Source organism: Cryptotermes secundus, unplaced genomic scaffold (assembly GCF_002891405.2).
Source record: "Cryptotermes secundus unplaced genomic scaffold, Csec_1.0 scaffold330, whole genome shotgun sequence".
NCBI lineage: Eukaryota > Metazoa > Arthropoda > Insecta > Blattodea > Kalotermitidae > Cryptotermes > Cryptotermes secundus.
The window spans coordinates 1,593,900-1,612,870 of record NW_019734317.1 but is presented as its reverse complement, the minus strand read 5'-3'; the positions used below and the strand labels follow the sequence as shown (position 1 = coordinate 1,612,870).

General features: G+C 37.3%; 2 protein-coding genes across 4 annotated transcripts in view; both read left to right on the top strand.

The window, feature by feature from the left end:
• The window catches only part of LOC111868542 (centromere protein I), a 52,627-nt gene extending 43,321 nt beyond the window's left edge, over positions 1-9,306 (top strand). Inside the window, exons 15-16 of one of the 3 annotated variants that reach the window (XM_023859268.2) lie at positions 1,802-1,879; positions 9,224-9,306. In XM_023859268.2, coding sequence (XP_023715036.1) covers positions 1,802-1,870 — 69 coding nt within the window. In that variant the 3' untranslated portion in view covers positions 1,871-1,879; positions 9,224-9,306. Of the gene's footprint in view, positions 1-1,801; positions 1,943-2,114; positions 2,370-9,223 lie in introns of those variants that run through there. The other 2 variants (XM_023859267.2, XM_023859266.2) reach the window with 2 other exon arrangements.
• Positions 9,307-9,354: 48 nt separating this feature from the next.
• Positions 9,355-18,971, top strand: part of LOC111868567 (WD repeat and FYVE domain-containing protein 2) — a 23,572-nt gene continuing 13,955 nt past the window's right edge. Inside the window, exons 1-4 of the mRNA XM_023859326.2 lie at positions 9,355-9,545; positions 12,244-12,385; positions 15,777-15,982; positions 17,582-17,821. Coding sequence (XP_023715094.1) covers positions 9,385-9,545; positions 12,244-12,385; positions 15,777-15,982; positions 17,582-17,821 — 749 coding nt within the window. The 5' untranslated portion in view covers positions 9,355-9,384. The remainder of the gene's footprint in view (positions 9,546-12,243; positions 12,386-15,776; positions 15,983-17,581; positions 17,822-18,971) is intronic.

Here is an 18,971-nt window from a genome sequence, read left to right as displayed (position 1 = left end):
CACTTGTTAGCTCGCTCCAATGGAGGCTAAACTAACGGCCCTTTTAAGGGCCTTCACTCAGCGCCGTCATCACTAGACCTGGCTAACCGCTACAAAAGGAGTCTCCACCGGTATTCTTGAGACATGCTCACCGCTCGTCTGTGATAGCCGTTTTAAGCGCAACAAACATTTGTTGTTATAGATTCAAGTGGTTGTCTCAGTGAACATCGACATCACACAAACCTATGGAGAAAGTGGTTATACAAGAAAAGTAGAAGATACCTTCATAAATTTCAGGATGTTGCAGTTCCACATAGAAGAAGTATCTGTAGAACTGTGAATAAATCAAGGCAGATGGTCATTAATGTACACAGGAACAAAATAGGAAGGCTGAGTGCTCACTGAAGAAACTGGATGCAAGCAGTGCTAGGCATGAACATTTTTCCCAGAATTTCCTCAGACACCCTGTATATGTGCCTGTGGTTTCAAAAACTTCAGTGCAGACTGCCACCAAACTTTGAAACAATCTGTTTAAGATGACAGTGGTGCATGAGTGCAGTCTGCTATCAGAGTCAATCTTTATAATTGGATCCTTCATTCTGATAATGATGGTGAATTGACCCTCACATGATTTTATTTTTCACGTATGTAGTACAGTAAGGTCAGAAACAGTAGATAATTAATGGAGTTCACACAATCCAAGACTTATACGTGACATGCTGCTACACAATTCTGAAATCAATGCAGTGTGAGTAGACAGAATGATTGGACTGATTTAATTTAAAGACAGGTCCTAAAGGTGTGTGGAGCATATACTGTGCTCACTTTTGTAGTTGCTAACAGATATTGGACAAAGGTGTACATCCTTTCGACAGGACTCCAGTACTGCTCATACAGCAAGAACATCCATGTAACATTCAAGAGAAGTGTTTGGGGACAGTCATTAGTAGTGGTTTGTGGCCATCATACTCCTCTGACTTTAACCCATCTGCCTTTTATTTGTTGGCATCCGTAAAGGAAAATGTTCAGATCAAACATTTACACAGGTGGAAATCTGAAGCGAATTTTACTAACTTTCCCAAAAGTTACTCAACACGTGAATGCAAGGAGTGTGTGAGGAACAGTGAAGAGCATTCCCAGCATTTTCTGTTATTTGGGTAGGTTTTATTTGTAACCTGTTAAGGCTGTAGTTATTTGCCCCACCAGCAATCAGAATCTCTACAGCCCAGAAGGAAGGAATGTCAGAATCTTCTGCCTTAGATGTTCAGCGGTTTACAAGATATTAGAAAAAATCTGATTTAACTAATTAAACATAGGGACAGCTTTATGTATGGAAGGACCTAAATATTTATTTGGCACAGACTTTGTTCATATCAGTCCATTGCAAACTTACTTTATGGGAATCTTGGATCAGACTATATGGCCTGTCTAGAAAAAACTGATATATGACAAAATCAAGGCCACATTATTGGATAAAAATTTTGTTTCGTGCATTTTTCAATATGGTTAATAAGTTTAAAAGAGGAGAAATCATTCCTGACTCTGTACAGTGTCATATATATATATATATGCAAAGCTATCATTATATATATGATTATATAATGATAGCTTTACAGCAGTATATTTGTTTGTTCAATAAGTGGCTAATGAGGCATGTAAAATAGCAAAGAACACATTTTGAGTATACCTTTCCTCATTTGTTTGCCCATACCAGTCAGTTTAAAGTGTAACTTCAACACTATCTGGACTAAACATTAAACTACTTTGAGTTATGTGATATGTCATTTGTGGAAGTTAAATTTGTTTTTCTGTTTTGTTTCAGGATCTGATGATAATCTGCAGCAATTATTTCCCAGAGATTTATAATTTAATCATCCATGAATCTGAGTGAGATTATTGGGTGGGTATGGTCTATTGTATTAATTTCATAGGGATATTACAAATACACTACATAGGATGAATATTAGTAGCTCATCATTTCAGCTGTCTGTGAAGTCATCTTTATATCCTCCTTCAACTTGACAACTGTGTATGTTAACGTGAGATTTATTCTGCCACTGCCCTGAGCTAATTTGCCCTATACATACTTCTAACATTCCAAGTACCAAATCTCATATCCATTTTCTTTCACTTAGGTCGATTATCCACGAAATCCATCCAGGTCTGAGGTTTGTTGCAAATTTTCTTAACAAGCTTATTTTACGGTGAGGAGTTGTCAGCCCCATGCCCAACCCCCAAGCTGGACAGCCACCCCTTGTCGGCTCCCCAAGACTGCTTATTCAATATTATATATACCTGGAGGGCATCTCCTCCATTCGCAACCTGAGGATCTGAAATGCCATGGTGACAAGGAAGCCACCCCAACATTAGAGACCTGTATAGAGGAATAAATGACTTTAAGAGGGGTTACCAACCTAGAAGTAACTTAGTGAAGGATGAGAATGGTGATCTGCTTGCAGATTCTGACAACATTTTGAATAGGTGGAGGAACTACTTCTCTCAGTTATTGGATGTAAATAGGCAGATAGAATTACATGCAGGTGAGCTGTTAGTACCTGATCCTAAGCCTTTTGAGGTTGAAAGTGCAATTGCAAAATTGAAAATATGTAAATCACCAGGTAGTGATCAAATTCTGGCTGAACTTATTCAAGCAGGAGGCGAAATATTATGTCCTAAGACCCATAAGCTAATTCTATTTGGCACAAGGAGAAATTGCCTGATCAATGGAAGGAGTCTATTATTGTACCAGTTCACAAGAAGGGTGATAAAACTGACTAGAAATTATTGGGGGATATCACTGCTATCAACTTCATACAAAATTTTATCCAATATTCTCTCAAGGTTAAGTTCATACATAGATGAAATTATTGTGGATCATCAGCATGGGTTTTGACATAACAGATCTACTACTGATCAGATTTTTTGCATTTATCAGATACTGGAGGAAAATGGGAGTACAATGAGACCTATTCGTAGACTTCAAGAAAGCCTATGATTCAGTTAGGAGGGAAGTTTTGTACAATAGTCTGGTAGAGTTTGGGGGTACTCACAAAACTAGTTAGGCTGATTAAAATGTGTTGAAACAAAATATACGGTAAAATCTGTATAGGTAAACATTTGTCTGATTATTTCCCTATCCAGAATCGTCTAAAACAAGGAGATGCTTTGTTGCCAAGGTCCATGCTGATGATGTGAATCTATTGGGTGATAATATAGATACAATAAAGAGAACCACACAAACATTAATTGACACAAGTAAGGAGGTTGGTCTAGAAGTAAATACAGAGAAAACTAAGTATATGTTGCTACGAGAGTCGTGCTGAAAGTCATGAGCAACAACTTTTTGTAAAGTAACATGCATTATTATTGACAAACCAAATACACCACCTCAATCTACAGACCTTTCTTTATTTTTCCACATATTCGCCACTTCTTTGTACACATGTCTCCGAGTGTTCTGGGAGTTTGAAAATTCCCCTTCTGTAAAATTCTGTTCCAGCCATCCGAAGACACTGACGCACTGCTTTCTGAATTACCTCCCTTGTCTCAAAACGTTGTCCACGCAGCTGATCCTTCACAAATCCATAAAGATGGTATTCGGAAGGTGCCAGATCAGGGCTATAGGAGGGGTGTGGAAGACCTTCCCACCCCATCTTTGCAATTGCTTCCAATGTGAGGCGAGCGGCGTGGGGGCAAGCGTTGTCATGCTGGATGATGATGTTTTGTCCTGGACGTTTATCACGCGTTGCACGATGGAGCTTGTGCAGCGTCTGGACATAACGAGCAGCATTGATGGTTTGCCCAGACTCCAAGAATTCGACCAGAATAAACCCCTCTGCATCCCAGAAGACTGTGCCCATCACCTTCGCAGCTGATGGCACTGTCTTTGTCTTCTTTTTTTGATGGAGAATGCAAATGGTGCCATTCCATACTCTGCCATTTCGTTTCAGGCTCAAAATGGTGAAACCAGCTTTTGTCACCTGTCACAATACAAAGCAAAAAATCATTGCCTTCATGTTGATATCTCTGCAGCAGTTTTGACATGATGGCTTGTCACTGACCTTTGTGGTCTTCGGTCAATAACCGCGGGACCTAATGAGCACAAAGTTTCCTATAGCCCAAGCTTTCGATCATCTCCTGTACTGCACTCTACCCTATTCCAAGTTTTCGCGCTCTTGTGTCCACAGTCATGCCTGTCATCTTGAATGATCTCATCCACTCTTTCCTTGTTAAGTTCAGTTGAGGCTGTTCAAGGACGACTGCTCCAAGGCTCATCCTCGATGCTGGTGTTCCCATCTTTAATATGTTTCACCCATCTTCAAACACTCCTCGCACCCATGCACACACTTCCATCAGCACGCTGAAGTCTCTGGTGAATTTCTGCAGCAGGGATTTCCTCTTTCACAAGAAATTCAATGACAGCAAGCTGGCGAAATGACATATCATTGTCGGCCATTTTGTTAGGAGTGATACTGGTCATGTGATGCAAGCCATTGACATCACAAGACACTCAAGGTTAACACAACAGCTGGTTCCACCTACCACCATACTCTCTTTCGTCTGCTGTTCCCAGGTTGCATGCAAAAAAAGTTGCTCATGACTTTCGGTACGACCTACGTATAAGCAGGACAAAATCATGACATAAAGATAGGAAACAGATGTTTTGAAAATGTGGCACAGTTCAGATATTTGGGGACAACGATAACAGATCAAAACCTGATTCAGGAGGAAATTTAGAGGAGATTGAACTCGGGTAATGCTTGCTGCCATTCAGTCCAGAATGTCTTGTCTTCTCGTCTGCTGTCCAAAAACATAAAAATTAGAATATACAAAACTATAATTTTGCCTGTGGTTCTGTATGGGTGTGAAACTTGATCTCTGATATTAAGGGAGGAATATAGACTGAAGATGTTTGAGAACAGGGTGTTGAGGAGAATATTTGGACCGAGCAGGGATGAAGTGACAGGAGGTTGGAGAAAACTGCATAATGAGGAGATTCATGAGTTGTACTCTTCATCAAGTGTAATTAGAATGATCAAGTCAGGGAGGATGAGAGGGACAGGGCAGGCAGCACAAATGGAAAGGGAATGCATATAGGATATTTGTGGGGAAACCAGATGGAAAAGACCACTAGGTGGGTGGGCGATATTAAAATGATTCAGAGAGACAGGATGGGATGGTATGGATTTAATTGATCTGGCTCAAGATAGAGACCAGTGGAGGACTCTTGTGAACATTGTAATGAACCTTCGGGTTCCATAAAATGCTGGGAAGTTCTTGAGTTGCTGCACAATTGGCGGCTTCTCAAGGAGGGTCCAGCTCCACGAGTGAGTGAGTGATATGTTAATCTTTTATCAGGCTTCATTCTTAAAATATGGTTACTTTCATATCTGCTAGCACTTAAGGTGTCTTTAGACTGGAAATTTTGTAGTTGTAAAGCAGTGCAGTTTCCCAAAGTTTTTGGTTATTGAAACATTTTTAGTTACAAAAACCAAAACAAGAGGACATAAAAAGTCAGAAACATCTTATGTGTTTATAATTTTGATGGAAATTGAGTTAGGTAATCCACAAAATGCCTGGGACTACCTCATGGGTACTTCTATAAATAAGACTGCCAGCAATATGGGATTTAGGAAGTAATAAAGATTTACAGCAATTGCACTCGAGAATTTCAGGTTTGTAGCCACTGCACTATAATGGAGTGAATAAAATATTTGCATATTTGTGCTGATAGCAATAAATTTATCCTCTTTTAAATGTATTCCCATTCTGACCACACTATTTTCACACTTCATGTTACAGTACAGGTTGACTCAAGTGGCCTGATTTGTGTTTAATACCTGTCCAGTTCAAATCTAAGCTGAGGTTCCAGCTATCTTTAGTTTTCCTCAGTTTATATAGATGCTGAAATAGCGGGTCCACCTAGGCCATGACTGCTACTTTCCAATACAGACTAAAAAGTAGCCTTTGATTCACTTAGAAAATATTCTACAACTTTTATTTAAGTTTGGTATATCCATGAGACTTATTAGGTTATCAAAGTATGTGTGAATGAAATTTGTAGTAAAGTTTCTGTAGATAAACATTTGTCATACACATTACCTGCTCTGAATAATTTGAAAGAAGAGGGTTCTATCTCCATTTCTTTTCAATTGCTTTAGAATATGCTGTTAGGGAAGTTGTTAAAGAATGATAAGGGGTTGGAACTGAGCAGAAGGTTGATGATGACATTAATTTATTAGTTGTAAACATAAATACTAAGAAGACCATAGATTGCCATCTTCTGGGATGTGCTGAGGAGTGTGGTAGATTGTTACCAATGTTTTGGAGGAACATGCTACCTTCATCTTAAGGGTAGCAGAAGGTGGATTTAACATGTGCCTCCAAAACGTTGGTAACAGTCTACCAGACTAGCATGTCATCTCAGAAGACAGTAATGTTCACATTCCCCCTGAAAGAACCTTACATTTTTGCAAGAATGAAGAAAGTATTAAAAACCAGTAATGAGGTTGGTTTATAAGCAAGTCTTTAAACACCAAGTCTCACAACCAGAACACAGGACAAAATATTACTGTTAAGATCATTAAGTGTTCCTTCGAAAATCTTGCATAGTTCAAGCATTAAGGAAAGAGAGTAATGAATAAAAATTATCTTGATGAACTGAAGAGAACATTAAAGAAAGTCAGAACTCTCTAGAATGGATATAAGTATAGTCCAGTAATTAATATAGGCCTCAGACTTAAAAATTATTGCCCCTCCTGTTTACTTAATGAAATCTGAATCATAACTAGTCACAGTCAAGTCTGTCTTTTAGCCAAATCACCAGCATTTATACAGAGATTCAGCTCTGACTTGCATCCACTTAAGTTTTCAGTCCGTTAAACAAGCAAGATGATCCAAAATGTGAACAGAATTTTCGAGATTTGAATGACAAGATAATGGCAATCTAGCCAAGTTCTGATTGACTTGTATGCTGTATCATATGTCACATTCTGCAAAGAACATGTTCGTAACACATAAGGTACAAGTCTTGACTCTTTGACATTTACAGTGTAACAGTCCCTATTCATGACATTACAGAACTGATGAAAATGATGGGTAATTGTTGGATATTGCAATTTTCTACATGGTGATGAAGAAACTTAGGTCTCCATGCTTTGATTCTTATGGTCTTTTGAGCAACGGTTATAAATCTCCCAGTCATATTCCACCTAAATTAAGATGTCTCATTCACCACATTTCTGCTCAATGCCAGATTTAAGGAGGAGTGACTGGGTCTCGCAGAAGATGACCAGAATCCATGGATTCTATTGAGGCATTTGCTTCTCTGAAATAATGAAAATTTAGTTCACATTTTTCATTATAAAAATAAACAAAATAACCGTAACTTAAATTTGTTGTTACAAATACTCCCCCCCCCCCCAAATGTAAATCTGACCCGACGTCTCTTCCACATTGTCCGTCCTTTCAAGGTTCCTTTTTCAACGTTGTTCCTGGTTCAAATTTTCCGTCGTCTATGTTTCACCATCGGTCCTTTATGACTGTGTCCCTAATGCTGTGCTGCTCCTGCATGGTATACATCTCGCTAGGCAAACAATGTCAACCCCATCATATAAGTCTAACATATTTTGAAGAAGAGACCTAAATTCAATCTTGATCGCTGATCAGAACCGAAATTCAATACCAGGAAACCACAAATCAATAAGCCTTCTTCGAAGCCTGGCCTGATGCTTTAGGATGCATTGCGAAACAGAAAACCAGTCCAGTGAAACAAACAATTCCATCTAAAACCACAAAATCACCAAAAACAGGTGCCTTCGAATCTAACAGTCATCATTCCTCTATCAGAAATAATTTGAATTACCAATTGAACCAATTCAGGCAGAATGCAACACACCTGACCTGACATATCCAATTCCATCTGCATAATCCTCTGCAGCCATCTACTTACAGCATTCACTCTGGTCGCATATCTTACCAGTTACGATAAATCTTTTTTTCCCGTGCATCCTGTTGTGTTATAATGCACAAATTCTTTATTAAAACCGTCAGAACACAACAATATTAAGGTCAGTGTCTAGTTTGGTTCTGTTACAAGTTTCGGCTATTAATAGCCATCATCAGGCAAATACATGGCTACCATATATACACCACTGAACTGCAGTAGTAATAAAATTGGATACAATAATATTAATTATATTACAATACTTGACGTAAATATACGATAGATTATATAAGACAAAAGTTATAATATAAAACAATAAAATTCTTCGAGTGATGTTTTACATCATCGAGTCAGACATTGGATTTTATAATTTTGTTGTGTTCCCACGGACAAATATAGAATAGTCCAATTTGTCCGTGGGAACAACAAAATCACAAAAACCGACTGACTCGATGATGTAAAACATCACTTGAATTTTATTCCTGTTTTATATAATCTAATTTATTGTATTTTTATGCCAAGTATTTTAATATAATTATTATTATGTCCAATTTTATTAGTACTGCAGTTCAGTGGTGTATATATGTTAGCCATGTATTTGACTGATGATGGCTATTAGTAGCTGAAACATGCAACAGAGCCAAACTAAGCACTGACCTTAATATTGTTGTGGTGTGACGGTTTTTATAAAGAAATTGTGTAGGATACATCTTATTTGCCTGACCCAATCACTGAACCCCTAACAGAACAGGTGTCTGAAATTTGATTTTCGGAGTCACCTACAAATAATTTAAAAGTTATGGTGATGCGTGCGGTAGCATAGTTGGCTGAGGCACTACATTGAAAGTCGGAAGGTCGCGGGTTCGATTCTCGATTAAGTTAATGGACTTTTCACTTGCATCCGCACTATGGCCCTAGGGTCAACTCATCTTCTTAGAGAAATTAGTAATAGGGATCCCCCTGGGGGTAAAAGGGGTCCAGCACGTAATTCTGACCTCACCGCCATCTGTGAGCCGATTGTCCTGAAAATGTGGGAGACCCAACGTCTCACAACTCTATGGGCCTCCACTGTCTGTTACAGGGATAGCTTTACTTTTATTTCATTCAATGTCAATCTTGTAAATATGAATATATTCTAAAAGTGGATTAATAACTTCTACAGTACGTGCGATTATGGTGGCAAAATTATTTACTGCTGTTCTGTGAACCCCGGATTCGGGGTCTAGTACGCATGGGGTAGTACCATAGATATTGAAGTAGGGAAAGTAGTGGTATAGTAGTTAACTTTCTTACTGACAGATCTCGGCAGTGGCTGCAGCCATGTGACAACAATATCATGAAGCAGGGGAATAGATGGCAGCATAATGAATTTTTGTCGTCACGATGGGGATTATCGCCTGGCAACGACATTGATATGCACAGCTGTTCCCGCTGTTCCACATTTGTCTGTGGTAAGAAATATGGCTGCTGAGATAAAGCCTGCAACAGCGTCCAGTAGTGATAAATTTAGTTCTACAAAGAAACCAGTTCTTCTATCGAAACTAGAAGGATGTAATGATGATGTAAATGCTGCTATTATAATACCGGGTGAAGACGGCGTAATCAGTGTTTGTGATGACCGGTAAGCTGTTAACTGCAATCATTCCAATGTCAGTACTTGAGTTTCGGCGTTGTTAGACTTTCGTTTGTAAACTGTGACAGTTGTTGAAATAATGTATAAAGGCTATTTAAATCAGTTATACCATTAAAGTAAATCCAGTATTATGCACATTTGCCGCCCGAATTCTAAATCGTCGGCTCTGACCACTGACGGACTCAAAACTGGAGAGCAGCTTAGCAGCTTTACATCTTCTGCTTGAACTTGGAAGAGCATGAGACACCAAGTCTTATGTTCTGGCTTACATCAGGCTGCATGCGTTTAAAACGTTCCTGACATTGCCAGATGTGAAGTAATACATTTCAGTGATATACGAATGTTGAAAAAAAAATATTCTGCTATATTTCCCATGACATTAACATATGATATAAATCTGTATGCTTTTCTTTATCTCATTTTTGATGGTGGGGAGAGGTACACACCTGGTGTTAACACTAAGCAATTCCAGACTGCAGATTAACTGTGACCCTATAAAATGTTAGAAACTCTTACATTCTTCTTTGACATGCTTTAGTTAGTCACAGAAATCCTTAATTTCCTTTGTGAACTACTCTTTATACTAAGCATTTCAAAATCTTGAGAATGCTACATCCTAGCGACCACAGTCAACATCTAGCTGATACAGGGTTGAAATAGCTGTGTGTTCAAGGCTAAACAAAGTAGTGAAAATGTACAGGCCTGTCGGTCAGAATGTGTTAAACAGTTTTGTTATTTGGGGTAACAAGTAAATTAGTGTTCTGTAAAGTGAAAATGAATGTATGAAAGAGCATTTGTCTACACAACAAAAGGATACACTTCTTGAGCATTCTTGCTTGTAATATCATGGTCCATCTTCTTGCTCTTAATTTGGACATTCAAAAGTATAGTGTTCCTGTTGTAACATCATAATAGGTCTGTATGCTTACAGGAGTATGTACCATACATTCATGGATTGGGGGGGGGGAATGCTGCTGCAACCCATTAATGGTCAGTCATATATTTAGGGCAGTGAATTGTTTACTTTTGATGAGGCAGTTTTTTGTTTTTATAATAATTGATGTATTATTTTAATTATGGGGCACACAGTAGCGTAGCATATTTGAGGCACAGTGCTACAAGCCAGAAGGTTGCGGGTTTGATTCCCAATGTCATTGGATATTTCAATTTACCTAAGCCTTTAAGCCACACTGTGGCCCTGGGGTTGCCTCAACCTCAAAAATAAATACCAGGTACCTTCCTGGGGAGTAAAGGGCATCCGATTGTGTAGAAAATGTGGGAGCTTCAGTGTCTCACAACCCTATGGGCCTTCACAACCTGTTACAGGGATAGCTTTACCGTTAGTATTTAATTATTGAATTTAAATTACTAGAATAAATTTCTGTTGTTCTAATTCTTGTTGGCTAATAAAATATATGTGAAGACTGCTAGTTCACTCTTTGTCTTTTGGAAAGCATGCTGTTCTCTTGTATGTATTTGTACTCACTGTGTTAAAGGTGTATATTGTAATGCTGTTATGGCTGTTTAACACATCTGTCATTATGAGAATGTTCTTTACATTTCTATCCAGCCTTCGGAACAACTGAAAAATGGTGCAAGGGAGTCAAATGGCAGTCAGTTTAATGCAGGAGAAATATCTTTGTGAGGTGGAATGATAGCAAATGTATAACAGTCTGTACAGTTTGCACAATTTAAGATGCTCATCCTTTAGGCATCTTGTATCAACTACCTTTAGCTTCACATTTTTCTGGAGAGTACTGCTGAAGATAAATATTTGTTGTTTATGTATGTTGTAATGGGCAATTTTATATATACAAGGGCAGAATCATGGGAATTGGCTGTTTTATGTCCATGATTTATTTTATCCGTCTTCTAGTGCATACATTTATTTATCCCCTCTTTTCACTCTCACTACATGTTTCGGCACCAATGTGCCATCTTCAGGTGCTGTTTTATAGTTTACTATTTTCGTAACTTATCCAGTGTCCTGGTTATAGCAGGGATTTTCGGGGTCAATGAGTACATGAAAAAGTAACCATGTTATTGATGTTTCGGACAACATTTTACAATAATTTCTCTGCAAAGCTTTATTTAAAATAATTTAGTTGGACCTTAATATGTTACATATGTGGAAGATGATGTAATATGTATAAATGTGCATTTCAGCTCTGGTAAGTTTAATCATAGAAAGGCATTTTTTGCCTCACCGCATGTTGGACACTGATATTTCCTGGCTCCTGCTGTACACCTCTTCAGTTTCCACACACCTCTCTTCAGGATGACATCCCTTTTATTCCTTCTCTCTTGCAGCATCCAAGATATCTTTCTCTTCCCTGTTTCTTTGTAGTATTAATATAATTACATCTATTTTTAAAGTTTCACCACACTTCCTCTCGTTTCTTAAATTTTTCCCTCAATATTAGGAAAGCGTAATCTAATGCCTAATTCAGCTTCTACTCCTCCCAGTTGTCACACTTTTGATTACTCATTTGATAACTTTTACAATTTGTGAATATTTTTAAGTTATCCAGGAATAGGATACATTACAGATACATGAAGATTCTTATAATAATCGTACATTTTCTGTTAGTCTACCTAATTCTCTGCAGCAGTGGCATTAGCTGTGCATCTGAGGTCACCAAAAATTTTGTTTCAGACTTCCCAAAATAATGTGTTGTATTTTTAGGACTGTTCGAGTATGGTTGAAGCGTGATTCAGGCCAATATTGGCCCAGTATTTGTCACTACATGGCAGCTGGAGCTACTGCTTTGTTCTACTGTGTTGAAACTCGTCAGTTGTTCATTGGAATTGAAAACGGCACAGTGTCGGTAGGTGCTTTCATAATCTGCCCATATTGTGTGTGATGAAAGTGAGTAAGATTTTTGCTAGATGTTTTAACCAGTAAAAGAAACAATGAGATTACAAGTTTGGGAGAAGATCCAATATTAATTGCTATAGCTACATGTAAGAAGTTATTTTCCTTTACCATCATTTTATGGTATCTCTAATCAGCATATTATTAAGTATTGCATTTAAATTAATGGAACATTCATTTTAATTTAACACATTTTTACTTGATAAATACAACCTTTTTATAAAACAAGCTGTTGTTATAGTACAGGGCTATGTAATTTTTTTGTGCGCGTTTCATTCTTATGAAGTTTTTAACAAATTCTAGGTGTTAGGTTACAAGATGCTTGGAAATTACATTGTGGAAATTGTTTGTTCTGTGAGCATGTCCTTATTTAATGTAAATAAGTGAACACCAGATATCTTGTTGCCTGTAGATAAGAAGTGGATTCTTGTTCTTAGTGGTTGTGTTGTCAGGGACTGCTTTCTGAACTTTGATTTCGGTATAGCATAAATATAGCCTATTTATCAACAACTTGTGACAGAGGGTTGTTTTTAGCTGGTCCTTTTGGAAAAATGTTTCTTTAGGATGTTACTTTATCCCAAGTTCACTTTATAATATTATATGAGCAAGGCTCTATATCTGATCAAATCCTTACGTAATTCTGTTAGTTTACAGGTATTAAGAAATGTATATTTTACTAAATTTGAATCCATATTTAAGTATGGTATTGTGTTTTGGGGTGGTGGAGGTAAAGAGATAGATACAGTTTTTAAAGTACAAAAAAATGCATAAGAGCCATTATGGGCGTTGATAATCGGGCATCCTGCAGAAGGCTGTTTGGTGAGTTAGAAATTTTAACTGTTACTTCTTTGTATATACTGGAGATTTTATGTTTTATCATAAAAAATAGAATCTATACAACTCTGAACTCTGATGTGCATAATTACAATACAAAGCATAAACATAATCTGTATGCCCAACATTGTAATACAAATCGTTGTAAGAGAAGTGTGATAAACATGGGCATAAAACTATACAATAATCTTCCTATGGAGTTAAAGAATGTATCTGATTTTAAAGTGTTTAGGAGGAAATTGAAGTGTTATTTGTTGCATAATGCCTTCTACTCTCTTCAGGAGTTTTTTATATGTAAGATGTTGAATTAAATGACTGTAATTGTCTGTTAATGCATGTGCTGGTGTTTTTTTTTATATAATATATTTAAGTATTTATGTATTCTTTGATTATGTTAGGTGTGATTGTTACTAAATCTCTATATTCCCTTTGACTTTATCTGATTGTATATTTTACAGTTATGGATGTAAATAAAATTATGAATTATGAATTAATTCATCACCTGCAGTTACTCATCTCTGCAGTGAAATGAGGGGTATTTAATTTGTTGTACATTTGACAGTTGTCCTTAATTACTATTTGAAGAAGCAATGAGTAGTTTTTTCAGTACAACTGAATTCAGACTTGGTTATGAATCGTGAGATTGTTTGTGGCCCATTTCTGGAGGTCATGGTGGAAGAGATACTGTGGTGATGAAGACTTTCATGTAGGAATGTTATAATACTTTCATGGGTATGCATTAAAAAATATGTTGAACCTCCCATGGTAAGCATAGAAATATATGTGATTGCCTTTGCTCTTGATTGGTATTCTGTTATCAATTATGTGGAAAAATAATTCAAAGAATTTAGGACTTCTGAAGGTATAAAATTTGGAACATTTTGAACTATTTAAAGAGTTTTAAAATAAAACACAAGCAGTTACTTATGGTTTCTATGGGAAAGGTTTGATTAATGTAAGAATGATGATGAAAATGCTTGGCAGTTTTATTAAGGATACATTCCAAGAAACAAAAATATACAGGTAAGTTCATACCTTTATTGACTGGTTAATGGTGACAGGTGCACTGCCAGCTGTGAGGTGAATATGAGTTTTTCGGTTGAATCAGTATATTCGATGGCTGATAACTTTTGTAATGAAGTAGTTATACTTCACAGATCGCAGGAGACGCTGAAAATGCTGTCTCTGTACATGCAGACATTCTCACACTGGTGAAAGAGGTTCAGATTTACTCTTTGAAGTTGTTCTGCAGAAATATATGCAATTTCTGTACAGATATTTTATTTTAGTTACTGTTCAGTGGTTAGTTTTGTAAACTTTGTCCTTCAAACAACCCCAAAAGAGAAAAGTGCTAGGATTCAGTTTGAGTGATGTCACCCACAAACGTACAGTGTGAGCAGTAGCTGAGTCTTGCTGAAACCAGCCATGCAGCTTTTCTTTTTCTGTTAACCCCAGAAAGAACTCCCGAGAATCACCTTCACATGTCTTTCACAATTAATTGTTTCATTAATAAAACACAGATCAAACAATCCTCCTTACACCTGCAGTGCACCAGACACAATCTTTTACTGGATGGAATGGGACTTCATGGGTTCGATGTGGATTCTGTGAAATCCAGTAGCAATTAATTTGTGCATTTATATATCCCTGTAAGTGAAACAATGCTTCATTAGAAAAGAATGTTAATTGTGGATTGATTTGACATTCAATAACAGATTGCCAAAACCGATTGCAAAAGTGAACCCTTGTAGCTGGATTGCCCAGCTGCAAGGCACGCATGGATTACTGTTGTTCTCTAGGGTGTGAGTTTCAGTAGTTCTGTTGCCCATCTTGCACTTGACATTACCACCCCAGTCTCTTGCACCAGACTTTTTATTGATTTTATATATGTATGTTGAAGTTTGGCTCCTGTATTATCCGTCTTCTATTCAGTCAGGACTTCATATTTATGGTTTTTGTTTCCTGTCTGTTAACAGTCCCTTTGATCTAAGTTTATTCACAAAATTGTGAATTGTTTGTTTGATGGGAACTCTTTTACTGGGAAATGTGTGTTAGAATTTTTGCTGACACTTTCTTGCAGATGTGTGTTTCACATATGTCATACAAAAATATGTATTGCCTTGAAGTATGTTGTCCCATGACATAACACAGTGCCACAAGTCCATAACAGCTGCTGGAGCTGATAACTGCTGACAAATCATAAATAGATATCCCCTGCACAAACCACATTGTTTGCTGTGAAACCATGAAGCAGTCCATAAAGTTAATGACTTCCCTGCACATTTGTATATCAGAATGATGTAAATGAGAAGGTTCTCAAAATAACATTAGATTCAACAGGAGCAAATTTAGACTAAATTTATTCCCCTACTAATAATATTGCCACTGTCTGCTGCAACTGTATGAAGAATGCATTGCAGTGAAGTGTTGTATTCATGAAAGGAAATATCATATTTCTTGCTCCATTGTAAAAGGTTATCATACTCTGACTTCTAGAAACTGATTTACAGGAATTTACTCTGGCACCAGACTTCAATCGTATGACACCTGTACGGAACTACCCCGCTCATCAGGCTCGAGTAACCAGCATTCATTTTGCCCTCATCTGTGAGTGGATGCTAAGCATTGGACAAGACAAAATATTTCAATATCATTGCTCTGAGACTGGCCGTCGCCTAGGAAGTTTCCAGAGTGAGGCGTGGTGTACTGCATTACAGTATCCTTTTAAAGTCACTTGAGGAGAATTTAAATACAGTGGAACCTCACTTAAATAGCATTATTCGTTCCAGAATCTTACTCATAATGCGAAACACTCGTTAAGCGAAACAATTTTTCCCATATAAATCAATGTAAAATATGATAAGGCATTCCATGCCGAAAAAAATACTCAAAAAATTTTATGTATAACGTTTATTCAAAGAAAATTATATATACATTGTTAAGGAGCGTGAATCATCTTCATCTTTTCTATTGTGCAGAATGAACCAACCTGGAATGAGAATTCGATTTGCAGAAAACAAAATAAAATCGTAATAATTAGTTTATTATTTATGATACATATCTAATTATTTTTTACTAGAAAGCTGTCTAGAGACATTTGTTTATGCCAACGCTTCAAAATTTGGTGAAAATGCGACACAGCATTATCATTAAATAAATTTGTAGCGTGCATAGCCACTGCCTTATTAGGGTGATGCTTCTGAATGTATGATGCGACAGTTTCCCATGCTTTCAGCATTTCTCTTATTATGCCAGAAGATTGTTGCTTTGCTGTTACCTCCTCCTCCTCCTCCTCTGACAAACTCTCCTCCACAACTTCTTGCAGTGAAACACAATGCAACTCCATAAGCTCTTCGGTGGTCAGCTCTTGGCTGCGCTCTTCCACAAGCTTATCGATATCATTGTTATCCACCTCCAGCCCCATGATCTTGGCCAAAGACACAATCTCGTTGACTACAGGCTCCACAGGTACTATTTCAAACCCCTCAAAGTCACATTCAACAGCGCTTTCCGGCTGTTGATGATCCTGGCGTCTTCTTAAGGAGGTCGGCGAAAATCACTTTCGCCTACTCACAAATGATGTTCTCGTTAATAGTGTCGCCTTGCAATTGCTTTTCGTTTATCCATACGAGGAGCAACCTTTCAACATCATCGAGAATATGTAACCGTAGCGTAGATATTCTTGTAACTCCCTTTGAAGCATCTATCTCCTTAATCTTGTCCTTGTTCTTGAGGACAGTGCAAATCGTTGATGTAGACCGATTGTATGTGCGTGCTAGATCAGCCACGCTCACACCTCGTTCTCGCTTTTCAATGATTTTACGTTTCATTTCAACGGTTATTCTTATTCTCTTATGGCTGTCTTTTTGCGGCTTTTTCTTTGGGGACATTTTTGCAAGGGTTATTAAACTTTGCACAAAAAATTCACAAATAATATGTCTGAACACAAGTTCGGAAAAATGCGTGATCACAAGTGACACTAAGATGCTAGCGGAACAAGTGCTAAACACAGACTGATGTAGCAAGCACACAATCCGGTACTTCCCCTCTCGTCACTTGTTAAGCGAGTCATTTTTTTTTTTCAATTTGTTTTGCTCGTTATGAGAGGTGCTCGTAAAGCGAGGTTCCACTGTACAGTATTTCTCCATTCTAACCAGAGGGCATTCCTTTTTAGTAACATAGCTAACTGAAGAAAGTTTGTACATGTCATGGATGTAAGGGATAAAGAGCATTTTTCTGGGAAAAGTGGTGATAAAGTTTTATGCATTTATTTGGTCATATTCCTCTAGCACATATTTCTTTAACTTGTGTGCAGGTTTGATTCACAGTCAAAGCATGCTTTCATTGGTGATTATTCTGGCCAGATCACAATGCTGAAGCTGGAAAATTCAGGGACAACATTGATTACAACACTGAAAGGTCATACAGGCAGTATACGTACCATGGCCTGGGACTCAGAGAAGCAGCTCCTTTTCTCAGGCAGTTTTGATCAGAGTGTTATTGTGTGGGACATAGGAGGTCAGCAAGGAACAGCATATGAACTTCAAGGACATCAGTAAATAGTTTCATAGTTTGATTATAAGTTTCTTGTGTAACAAACTCCAAGTTCACTCGTTGAAGTTGATCTTATTTTACACGTGACATCACACCACGTCCATTTTAATTTGTTTGAATTCTAAAATTGTCAGCAGTCTAATATTGTACCAGAACTTATTTTCTAATTGCTGGAATATCTTTGGCAGATTTCAAAATTAATTTATTTGAACATGTGATAAACCATGAGCACACATCTTATTTTTTTTTATATTTGTCTGTTACTTCTATTTATTTTATTATTTTTTTGGATATAATCCTGGGATTCAATCTGATATTGGGCATGAACAGGATTTAAAAAATGTCAGATGGAGGCCAAAAGTCCAGTGAATGAGATAGGACCTACAGTGTTCATTAGGAAAGCCCATTATCATACCTTCTTGACTAAAAGTTATCTGATAGTAGAAATATAATGTTGCTCTTATGGAAACAGTGTTGTAAGATATTAGCTGCAGAATCCAGGCTGTCGAGGTACAGTCAGACATCAAGTTACCTTGGCACATTTTGAAACAAGTCTTTCATTATTGTCAACCTGAGGTGGTAGATTGGTGTTATGCATAAAAGTGAAAATAAGCAATGTTATGTAACTACCCTGTAAAATCTATTGAAGGGAAATGTCAGTTTTTTTTCCTAACAGTGCATTAAATGTGTTTCACTAAATAGGTTAAAATGTTCTGTTTGTGTTTACATTGTTTGTCAGGTTCATTCAGAGTGTGTAGAAGATTAATCTAATATACGCATAGTTACAAGTGTTATGTAAGAGATTGTACAGACATGCATTTTCGTTATTTCAGAACAGTTTATTTAAAAAACTTGGCAGAGAATTCATACTGCATGCTATTTCGTGATACAAGCGAAGGTTATTTGGAAAGTAAGGATACAAAGTCCAGAAAATATTTGTAAAACAATCAAGTTCCTTCCGTCAAATGTGACACTTTTTTAAGTTTTCCACCTCGTCAGCACCTGCCTTACATGTTTCGGCTCACCACGGAGCCATCATCAGAGGCATTTATAGTAGAAAAAGAAATCACCAACACACAAAACTTCACTTTGTCCAAGATAGCCACGTTCCAGTTAATTAAAATAATTACAAATAGTTAAAATTACCCAGA